The following is a 12,234-nucleotide window of genomic DNA, read 5'->3' as shown; positions in this document are numbered from 1 at the left end:
TATACACCCAACTGAATATACAATATACATCCAACGCAGCAAACGAACACACCCAGCTTAATAAACTACACACACCCAACGTGATCAACAAAATACACCCAACTCGAAAAAGAAATTACACCCAAGTATGGTACTTACTATTTTCCCTTTTTGCTGGGGTGTTTTCTTCCTGAATCCTCTGAGTCTTCTTGAGTCTCAGACTCAGAGGTAGAAGCGTCAATGTCAGTAGCTGTTTCTGTCTCCGAAGACGATGTTGGACTCGCCTTCCTTTTTTTGTTTTTTTTATTTCTTTTTTTTTTCTTTTTTTTCTTTTTTTTTTCATTTTTTCTCTTGCTCTTGTCTCCGCCATCTTCACAATCCCCTGAAACATTAGATATTTTAGCTAGCAGCATTCAGGTAAATAAAATACAAGCAACATATTATGTTTACTTACCAAAATTTCCTCTCTTTCTGCAGTCATTCTTTCCACCAACTGCTCCTTAGTCCAGTTGGCAATCCAAGGCTTTGGTGGTCTTTCAGCCCTCTTCTTGCCTTTGTTTTCAGAAAGATGAAAGTATATTATCATCAGGGCAAAGAGGCAGCCATCAATTGCCTTCTTCTTCTTCTCCTGGTAGTCTGTGATGCCCTTGATCATGAAGGTCAAAACATGCCCCCCCTCCAGTTTCTCTCCGATATGCCGTCCATCTTAAAAATTGGGGCCAGGTGCACGGGTGATATTTTGTTTATCGTCGTTGGCAAAAGAAACGCCATCTGTATGTAGAGGATGAATATCCTCTTGAACATCAGGCGTTCCTCTTCGTTGCCAACGCCGATTTCCATCATTTCATCGGTAAGACTTTTGAGGGTCTTACCCTGGAATCTTCTATAAATTATTTTGTCATCATCAGAAAGTTGCTTATACTCAACTTTCTCAGGAAACAGATTTCCTACAAAAAGGAAAACAACAAAGTATCAAAGTCGGTTCAAATACACCCAAGCATCAACCTTAAATACACCTAAGCATGAACTTAATATACACCTATAATTTTGAGCTAGTTACCTGTTGCATTGATGCCAAGCGCATCACCTATTGTTTTTGGTGTTATTTGGAAAGAACCATATCCTGTCTTCAGTCTGTTCTCCCCAAGTTTGAAGTTGTTTGCCAGTTCCCTTAAGAGTTGGTGATCCACCCTGAGTGGTGGGATGTGCATCAACCCACTGAATCCGAGATCCCTCACAATTGCCTTCTTCTCCTCAGTCATGTTTCTGAACTTATCACTCAGGAGATGTATGGCACACTTAAGGTCTTTTATTTTGTTTCTTGCTGCCATTTTCTCTGAAACGAAAAATACACCCAAAGACATCAGTACGATACACTCATATATATGAGTCAGATACACCCATTAATAACAGTAAGATACACCCATAGATATGATTCAGATACACTCATTGATAACAGTGAGATACACCCATAGATATGATTCAGATAAATCCATATATATCAGTCAGGTATCACTCAAACATGCTTCAATATCAAATTAATTGAGATATCAGTAAGATACACGCATATATGAGTCAGATACACCCATTGATAACAGTAAGATACACCCATATGTAAGAATCAGATACACCCATTGATAACAGTGAGATACACCCATAGATATTATTCAGATACATCCATATATATCAGTCAGATATCAGTCAAACATGCTTCAATATCAAGCCACATTACAAGTTCAAGTAGTATACACCCCCAATCTACGGAATAAACCCCCAAAAATCAACAACAATAGCAGGAGAACTTAGAACAAGAACGTAGAACGACGTAGAACTTAGAAGAACGACGTAGAACTTAGAATAGTGTAACAAAGAAGCAAGAAATAAACCCTAGAAGAACGACGTAGAAGAAAAGTAAAATATACAGGAATCTTAACGAACTTACGTTGAGTATTGTTGCTTTGCTTCAGATTCTTCACGGAGAGTTTGATGGTGTTTTGATGGAGGTTTCGAAGAACGATTTGTATATTTTGAACTTTGATTTTCGCTCGAAAATGGAAGGGTTTCCTTGTTTTCGAAGCGTTTTGAGAAGTGGAAGAAGTGGAAGAGTTTCCCATACGTAACGGTTGTAGTGTTGAGCGCGTGATTTTGACGCGCCATATTATCTCTCTTTATGCGCATGGCTTCTATTTGGGCTGGGCCAACTTGTAAGTTTGTAAGCTTGTATGTGTAGCCCAGCTCTAAAAAAATATGAACACATAGCTTATCATAACAAAGGGACTAGAGGAGTTAAGGTTATGTTGTGGCTGCGGTTTTTAGGTCATGGGATTGGTTTAATTTAGGATTTTTAAAAAAATCGGTTCAATTTGATTAAAATTTTCCTTATTAAAATAAAAACCAAATTGAATCGCAAAAATAATTACAAAATATCATTTCTTTGATTTTTTCAATTTTTTATTTGTTCCGTTATTAGTTTTTTTTGTTCGAATAGTCAATTTTATTTGAATTGGATTGATTTTGAACCCCCTAAAAGCAGCAATCATTATTTATTTATTTAGATTGTGGTGAGTTATTATTCCATTCTCAACTCAAACCCGTGGCTGCACAAGTAAAGAATCCAACTACTTTTTCCTTCTCCTTCTTCTTCTTCTTCGCTTATTCTTCCTCTCCCTCTTCAGCTTTGAAGAGTCCACCTGCTCTATACCTCAGCTCGTTCAAGAATTTAACTACTGTTCACATTTTGGGTACGTTTTCTCAACCATTTACATATACACATTATTTCCGGCTACTTAATTAGACACTTTAATATTAGAGTATTGGTGTTGTTCTATGTCTGTTTCTGTGCAGATTGACAACTTCATAGGAGGAAACCTGCCATTCAAACTAAACTTTACTTTCAGTTTCGTTTTTTCTATTTTTATGGCAAGTAAAATATATATATATGAAGGCTCCAAAAAGATAACCACCATGGAATTGGAATCCATCTGCTAGTGTGGGTTCCACCATACTAGCAACCACGTTTAAAAATTCGTATACTAGTATTTTTTTTATTGAAACGGGGCATTAACTGAAATGCCTAAGGTAACTTGGATCTTCAAACTCTTCTTTTATAGTAGTCAATTTAGTTGGTACAGTAGTAAGTTTACTAATTTGTATTAAGAATTTAAATTTCAAATTTACAATAAATTAATCATTAACCTGTCATGATGCAAAAAAAAAAAAAAAAAAACTCTTCATTCTTTGCCAGAAATATGCTCCTTTATTATCTTCTCTATACAGTGAAATTTGATAGAATAATGTTTGGTAGACAAAAAAAAAAAAAAACAGTCAGAATTTGTCTTATTATAAATGCCAAATAAAATAAGTTATGACTGTTTTTGGCTGATTTTCTTTTATTACCAAATATTTCCGAATTTGATAATACTAAACCCGCGATCAACTTATGAATAAGAACTATTAATCATTTCTTTTTCAGCTTTTCGCAAGTACATTCTTTTGATTTTGGGTAAATTTTTTATTTCATGATGTTTTGGGGTTGTCACTTAATTACTGCTTTTTTCTTTTTCTTTGTTATGTTTGGTATTATTTGACGCTAAATTAATTGTTTCAAAATGATGTTTAAGAAATAGGGAATGCCCTCATAAAGATGCATAAAATATATTTTTTTAAAAATATTTTTTAATAATTAAAATTTAACACATATAATTATTTAAATTGTGTTATTTTTGTCAAAATTAGACCAGACAAATTAATTTGACTGAAAATAGTAAATCAAATTTTGTATTGGTCTAAATTAATATTATTTTTTATAAAAAATGACTACAATACTCCTATTATATAAAACGACTAAAATACTCTTAATATATATATATATATATATATATAATAGAAATATTTTAGTTGTGTTTTATAATAGAAATATTGTAGTAATTTTTTATAAAAAATATTAATTTATACCGATTCAAAATTTAATTTATTAATTTTTTTGCTAAACTGATTTGTTTGGTCTAATTTTAATAAAAATAATATAATTTAATTGATTATATGTGTTAAATTTTAATTTTTAAAAAATATCTTTAAAAAAAGATATTTTTAACATCTTTATCTAAGTGGCTCCCTTAAGAAATTTTGACGATAAATATAGAAATTTTATAACTATAAACACATAAAATTTTTTAATAAATTATTTGATAATTTAGTTGCATTTCATTACTAAAATCACTTGAACATATCATAGTATCCTTATGGCTCTTTGTTAGCTCGCCAAACCAATTCCTTTTATACTAAAACTCTCAATTTCAGCTTTTGACAAAAATTCACACTCATTCATAGCGAGTAAGTTAGATTCGAACGAGAAGAACAAAAAGTTGAAGAGAAAACGAAGGAGAAATAAATTCAAATAGTAGTCATTGCTATGATAATGATGATGAATATTCTATTCTCATTTATTAAAGAATGCATGCATGCATATATATAACTTTTGGAAAATCTAAATGTGAAATTTTGAATGTCCTAAAGTAGAGATTATATAGATGTTTCTTTTTGGAGTCCAGAGCCAACATTAAAAAAGATAACAAATGAACATATATGAAAAAAGAAAAATAGTCAACACATAGTAGTAATCACAAAATATTAGATATATGTTCTGAAAAAAACTTTAAAATTAAATTTTAATACGATTTTTTATGTGTATAATTAAAGAAATATTTAATTATTTTATTGACATTATAGTTTATTATTCTATTAAATTTTTATAATTTTAAAGTTTATTATTAAGTCAAGTATACAAAATAAAAAAAAATTTAATTTAGTCTTTATTAACCAATTTTTGTTTAAAAAATATGAAATATTCTTGGAACATTCAGTATATAGGATAAATTGTGAAATAATATAAAAATGAATATTCTAAGATTGTTGTCCTTTCTTTTTTAGAGGAGAACTACTAACAAGGAAATAATACAAATTTTATAATATAAAAATTCAATTATTATAAATTTTTAAATTATAAAGGCTTGATTAAAAATTTGTGAAAATTATATGAACCAATAAACCAATTGAACATTTAAAAAAATGAGACCTTCCCAGTTTAAAAATTTGGCGAATTTATATCAAACGATTTTTTTTATAAATAGTCAAAAAATTTTAAAAATTTAAAAAAGGGGGTTTAGAGATAGAAATCATAGAATATTTCTTTAGTAATAGATCCAATTAATTACTAGCACTAAATGAATTAAAAAAATCATTATTCTCTAAAATTTCAAGATACTAAGGTCTGCAGAATATTTTTGTTTGCTTGTATTTTTTTATTTTCTATTTAAGGCAGACATTTTAATATAAATATTATAAAAAATACATCTATTATCTATTATATATCTATTATATATTACTAATTTTACAATTAAAATGTGTTATATGTCACTCTTTTATTACAATTAAAATTATTTTTTTTTCAAAATTAAAAAATTTTCTCCTCCTCCTCCTCTCTTATTTTGCAGAATATTCTATCTCTCTTATTTTTATACTTACTCTATTTTTTTTATATATCATTATCAATGACTAATTATAAATTTGAAAATCAAGATATTTTTTATTGTAATTAAAATTAAACTTAAATTAAAATATAACTATATTATATTATTATTTAACAACCAGAATATATCATATGACACTCTCATTAAAATTAAGATGAGATATTTCCTACAAAATTAATAAACTCCTTTCTTCCATCCTCTTATTTACCTTTCTCCCCTTTTCTATTTGGCTCTATATCCTTCTTACACTATATAACTTATATTTTATATTTTATATTAATAAGTTGATAAACGAAAATATGTTACGAGATATTTTTTTAGTATAATTATATTAAATTTTTTTCTCCAAAATTAACAAACAACTCTCTCTCTTTTTTTCTTTATCATTTTCTTTTTTTTTCTTTCATTCTCTATCTCTTTTTACATTTCTGTTTTACAAAAAATTAATAAAATTATAAAAAATATATTAAATTTATAATAAAAAATAATTCCGTATTATTATTATTATTATTTTATATTTTTTAGTTTTTTTATTTAGTTTCTAATTTTTACCGCTTATCTTTTTAATTTATATTTTTATTTCTCTTCTTTCAAATATTTATTACACATAATTTAGCTGATAGAGACTTTTTCCCATACGATCTTTTTATAAAAGTAGTTTGATTATATAAATATTTAATTTTCTTTCATAATCTATAATATCAAAACAATGCCGACATCATTTTAAAAAATTTATATTTTTCATATGTTATTATGGATAAAAATACTAGTATAATTATATATGGTTGCTTATTTGTTTATGTTTCTCAAAATATTATCTATAATTTTTTCTAGGTTAATATTTAAAGACAGCTTTGCAACTTGAAGGGGAAAGAAAAAGAAAAGAAAAAAATCTTTGGGTTCATGGCTGAAAATTTGATGACTATAGTTAGAGGACAATCTATCTTGGAGCCACCACTTTTTGATGGTAAAAATTACATTGAATGGAAGGAACATATGGAGACATTTACAAAGTCTTTGGACTTCAAACTTTGGCTTATCATTAAGAATGGACCAAATGTTCCAAAAAAGGTTGTAAATGGAATTGAAGAGGAAAAATCGGAAGATGAATTTGATGATGAAGACATGAAGAGTGTACAACAAGCCTCAAAAGCAAGACACATCTTATTATGTGCTCTAATAAACTCAGATGTTTACAAAGATATCTTGCACTTCAAAACAGCCAAACAAATATGGGATGAGCTTGAAAACAGGTTAACATACATTGCAATGTTTTCTTCTTTTTCTATATGCTATAAGAGGAAATTAAAGAAAATAAGAAAAACTTATAGCAAGAAAATGAGATATATATCCTTACTAAAATATATGCAATATTGTTTTAATTTTTACATGGTGGATATAATGGTAACTTTAGTAACTTTATTCAAGTAGCTTATTAGCTTCCTGTTTCCTGGCACATTAATTAGCGAAGAAATTTTTTTGTGGGTTCCATTTGTTTTTTTTCCCCATTTTCTTCTATAACCAAATTGATGAAAAATTAAACTCTATTTTCATCCCATTTTCTCTTTTCTCTATTTCTCCTTATCCCGTTTTCTCTGTATCCAAACTGACTATCCATGATTCAATGTTATGTATGAATCCTGTGTGCTCAGCTCCATAATAAGCCCAATTCTATGTTATTGTAAATGGTAGTGTTGGTTGGAATATTATCATCAAAGCTTATCCCAAGGTATTAAACATCTCAAAATTGTGGTTATAAGATATAAAATAATACCCACCTCTTAAATTAACTATTTAAATTGAATTAATAGGAAAAAAATACACACACATAATATATAGTAAATAATTTGTAACTTTTTTTTTGTCTTTTACAGGGATAGAATAATTAACAATGTGAACTCATCGACTCCGCAAACAAATCACGTGGAGCCTAAGTCTGATCAACATAATGGTCCCAACTTTGTATTTGTAGATGAAACAGGTTTAGAGTATTCTCTCCCCCTTCTCAAACTTATAATAATGAGAATAAAAAACATATATATACACTAATTTCAACATATTTTATATAACAAGAATATTAAATTTATATCAAAATCAGTTATCAAAATCAGTCATTAATATAAAATATATTAAAATATAAAATACATGTTAAAAATAAATTAAACAATATATATATTTATATACAAATATATAATATCTAATTTTAGTGACTAATTTTAATATATAAATAACATTTTTGTTTATATAAATATTTTTATCGTTTGTATTTTTTAAAGTTATTTTTGTCCGCACCTAATTTTTTTAGGAATATTTTTTGTTGTTTATCTTGTATAGATAATTAAAGAGATATATATTTGTTTTCATTTTGGGTTTGTTCAGGAAATCCAAAGAGTAATGATTTCTTCAGGCTGTGTGTTCCCCTTTACAAACATGCACTAGAAGGTAACTGGGAAGAAGCAAAGATGATCATAAAGAAAAATGAGAGGTTGAAGAATGCCGCCATAGCAAGTGGATGGCCTACAGTGTTACACATAGCAGCAGGTGCAGGTGTGGATGAAAAGCATGTTCACTTTGTGCAACGACTGATGGAGGAATTTCTAGATGAAGGAGACTTATTATTGCAAGATCGCAATGGAAACACTGCGTTTTTCTTTGCTGCTGCATTTGGGAACAAGCAAGTTGTTGACTTGATGCTGAAGATGAATCCATCAGTGGCAAACGATAGAGGTGTGAAAGGAGCCACCGCTGTTCACTTTGCTGCATTGCAAGCAAGATGTGAAATGGCTTGGCATTTGTATGACATAACAAAACCAACATTCACAGAGGATGATTGGAACCAATTGTTCTTCAATTGTATCAACACTGGCCTCTATGGTAAGCAACTACTCATTTTGTTTTTTTAATAGGTAAGGCTGCATTTGTTTATGAGAAGATGAAATAAGACATTGAGAATAAGAAATAAAAAAAAAATTGAATTTATTTTCTTTTTTTTCGTTCAAAAAATCTGAGACAAAAAATATAATAATAAAAAATATTTATAAAAAATTAATAAAAATAATTAAAAAAATAAAAAATAAGTTGTATATCTTTGTTAGTATTTTCATATTAGTGTCTCTGTACACATTGCGTTTGTCTATGTTTCCTCTATCAAATACAATGTTATGTCCTTGTGTCGTTATTTTAGTGTTCTATCTCTATAAACAAACGCAATCTAATAAAAATACACATACTTAAAAATTTGAAATTTTCTTTTATTCCCTAGTATCTCCCTTTCATAATATTTATTTTAGAGCCATCTAAATGAGGTATATACTAAAAATTAGTTACTAAATTAGTCATTAGTATAAAATATATATTAAAATACAAAATACACATTAAAAATGAATTAAATATTATATATATTTATATATAAATACATAATAATTAATTTAATAGTTGATTTTTATTATTCATTTTGATTTTGGAAATGTAGGAGACCTTTTAGGATAAAAACAACGTTTGGTGATGTTGATTCAAATATAAAATAAAAATAAAAAACTATTCACCTAATATTTTTATATTTTTTAAGGTTTAAAATTATATATATCTCATTTGTAATATTTAGGTTTGTTATAATTTATTCTTTCGTTCCCAATTTTATCACTAATAATAATATAATGTTAAGAAAAAGAAAATAACTATAATATTGATTGTGTTAATTAAAATTTGTCTTGTGTTTTTTTTTTTTTTGAACAATTATTATGTAACAGAAGGAGTATTATGTACCAAATTTAAGACAAGTATATTAATAATTGACTAGTGGGTTAACATCACATTCAATTTTAGTTCAAATTCCTCAATAGCAAGCAATTATATTTAATCTCATTTTCTTCAACATTTCTGTGTAATATTTTGCAGGCTTAGCCTTAGAAATGGCAGAAGCTAAACCAGAGCTAGCTTATGCAAGGGATTATTATCACAACGAGACAGCTTTGCATCTCTTGGCTAAAAATCATTCGGATTCTTGTTGCCAAAGTCCACACCATCAAAGCCACACCATCATGATCAACCCTGGTAAATCATTACATATTCACAATTCATTAAGACAAGCTACCTATATTCATCAGAGTGAAATGTTCACAATAATTCACCATGCAAGAGAGAAAATAAAAAGAGAAAGACAATGAAGGAGAATAAATTTAAGATTTTGAGATCCACAATTGACGTGGGCATCAAAAAGTGGCTCTAAATAGCAACCCCCCCTCCCCCCCCCCCAACACACGTTTTTATTCCTTCTTAAGGGCAGTAGGAATTAGAATACGACTACTAACGAAAAATAAAATCAAAATAACTTGGAGTCTTGAATCATCTTTTTTCTTTTTTTAATTTTATCCTTCTCGTATAATCACTCTTCTTAAAAATTTTAGTTGATAGGAAGAAATATGAATGATTATATCTCTAACAAATTCTAATGTTCTATTGCAAATTCCTTTCATTTCAAGTAACAAAACTAATAATATACTACAGGCATGAAGCAGGAAGTAGTTTATCAATTGGTCAAAAGCCTTTGGAGAACAATTTGTAACAATTTCACAGAGGATGGGATAATTAATATCATAAGCGAGCCATGTCAACCAATATTTGCTGCTGCAGAAGTTGGTAATTTTGGGTTCTTGTCAGAGCTTATTAGTGGCTATCCAAGCTTGATATGGGCAAGGGATGAGAAAGAACAAACTATAATTCACAAAGCTGTCAAGTATCGGCAGGCAAGCATCTACAATGTGATACATGAGATTGGTTATCAAAAGGATATTATAGTGACTATAGTAGACACCAGTGGTAATACTCTCTTGCATTTGGCTGCACAAATAGCACCACCAAGCAGTCTTGAACTAGTTTCTGGAGCAGCTTTTCAAATGTGCCTTGAGTTGGTATGGTTCAAGGTATCAGTTAAAACTCTATCTGTTGATACAAGATTGGACTATCTAGCTGTACCTGCACGTATAAATCTATAACTAATATATAAGAAAAATATATGATTTCTTATTCTACATGTAGTTTGAACAAGTAGTTAACCGTTGTTTATGTTTAAGGCTTCATTAAGCAAAGATAATATTGGTATACTTAATTAAAATTTCATGCAACATACAGGAAGTACAGAAGATAATGCCACCATCGTTTATAAAATCAACAAACGCAGAAGGCTTAACTGCTGGAGAGTTATTCACAAGGGAGCACACACAGTTGCGAAAAGATGCAGAGTCTTGGATGAAAAGCACAGCAGAGAATTGTATGCTGATTGCAACCGTCATTGCAACAGGGGTGTTTGCTGCTGCAATAAGCATACCAGGTGGTGTTGACGATGCAAAAGGGAAACCAAACTACTTGAAAAAGCCATCATTTTTGGTGTTTGCAATCTCAGATGCAGCTGCATTTATCTCATCAGCAGCTGCAATATTAATATTCTTGTCCATTCTTGTTTCGCGTTATGCTGAGTCTGATTTCTATAAGTCACTGCCCTTGAAGCTCATATTTGGATTGCTGGCGTTGTTCTGCTCAATATCAAGCATGATGGTAGCAGTTGCAAGTGCCTTCTTCATTACTTACTATTATGACTCAGATTGGGTTCCTGGTTTTATTTCTGCGTTTGTGTGTCTACCAATACTTCTTTTCATAATTTTGCAGTTTAAATTATGGTATGTGATAATGTATTCAACGTTTTATTGTAAGAATCTGTTTAAGCCGGACAAAAAAATGCTTTATGTATCGAAAAATTAGAGATGTAAATTTAGGTGTATTCTATTTCGTCAAATTTATTGTATTCTAATTTAGTTTTTTAAAAGTCATGTTAGAAAAAATTTAAAAGTTCGAGTAATTGTGAATATTATTCTATAACTGAATTTATTATTTGGTGGATTAGAGAGTTAACAAATTTTCACATACAACAAATGTATTCTTAAAAAATTTTAAAAATTCTATATCTCATGTAATAAAGCATAAAGAAACAACTTTTAGTTAGCTAACTTTATGCTTTATATTTATAATTTAGAATTTAATATTAAAAATTTATGATTTAGAATTTAGAATTTAAGATAAACAAAATAATTTTAAAAAAGTTAACTGATGTTGGCTAAAAAAATTGATTACTTAACATTACTCATCTAAATTACTAAAAATTGAAAGTCCAAAATTCAGAATAAAAAAAATTATCAGCAAATAATTTACCAACAAATATATTTAAATAGAAGGAATTGAAAAAGATCTTTTGAAATACAAAAAGGGTAAAATAATAAAAAAAATATGAAATTAATTTTTAATTAGTCAATTTTAAAATTTAAATTTATAATTATTTATATTTATGATTAATGGTTTATGTTTTAGTATTTATAATTTAAAACAAATAAAATAACTAATAAAATTGACCGAAAAAAATTAATTCTATGATATTACTATAATAAAATAAAAAATTAATCACCGTTAAATATGCGTAAATTTCATTGCCTTAATTTAAGAGGATTTATTTCGTGCTTTATCAACTTCTTTACCGAATGGAAGTAAACAACACATTTTGAGCTTGCCGAACCACCTCTACAGATCCAGCGTCCTTGACATCGGTGGTTGTTCTGAAATACTAAGGAAGAAGGGAGAGGAAACCGTTGGGAAGAAGAAGAAGAAGAATCTCCGGGCATGCATGCATTAACTGAGGCAGCAGCTGCAGAGACAGATCAAAGGATCTAGTGAGAGTTGA

General features: G+C 28.7%; 1 protein-coding gene across 2 annotated transcripts; it reads left to right on the top strand.

Moving 5' to 3' along the window:
- Positions 1-2,534: 2,534 nt before the first annotated feature.
- LOC112741833 (uncharacterized) lies at positions 2,535-11,328 on the top strand. 2 transcript variants are annotated; one of them, XM_072213937.1, is made up of 8 exons: positions 2,535-2,720; positions 2,824-3,057; positions 6,342-6,760; positions 7,382-7,488; positions 7,887-8,381; positions 9,405-9,560; positions 10,014-10,429; positions 10,638-11,328. In XM_072213937.1, exons 3-8 carry the CDS (start codon positions 6,411-6,413, stop codon positions 11,262-11,264), a joined length of 2,151 nt encoding a protein of 716 aa, XP_072070038.1. In that variant the 5' UTR covers positions 2,535-2,720; positions 2,824-3,057; positions 6,342-6,410; the 3' UTR covers positions 11,265-11,328. The 2 variants fall into 2 exon arrangements, with proteins under 2 accessions (XP_072070038.1, XP_025646749.1); XM_025790964.3 differs by lacking the exon at positions 2,824-3,057.
- Positions 11,329-12,234: the final 906 nt, after the last annotated feature.

Source organism: Arachis hypogaea, chromosome 14 (genome assembly GCF_003086295.3).
Source record: "Arachis hypogaea cultivar Tifrunner chromosome 14, arahy.Tifrunner.gnm2.J5K5, whole genome shotgun sequence".
In the NCBI taxonomy this organism is placed as follows: Eukaryota; Viridiplantae; Streptophyta; class Magnoliopsida; order Fabales; family Fabaceae; genus Arachis; species Arachis hypogaea.
This window is presented reverse-complemented; position numbering and strand designations above follow the sequence as displayed.

Coding starts and splice junctions, on each gene's coding strand:
- LOC112741833 (XM_025790964.3), top strand. CDS start 6,411: ATGGCTGAAAATTTGATGACTATAGTTAGAGGACAATCTATCTTGGAG. Junction 8,382..9,404: donor TATCAACACTGGCCTCTATG/GTAAGCAACTAC, acceptor AATATTTTGCAG/GCTTAGCCTTAGAAATGGCA. Junction 9,561..10,013: donor CACCATCATGATCAACCCTG/GTAAATCATTAC, acceptor AATATACTACAG/GCATGAAGCAGGAAGTAGTT.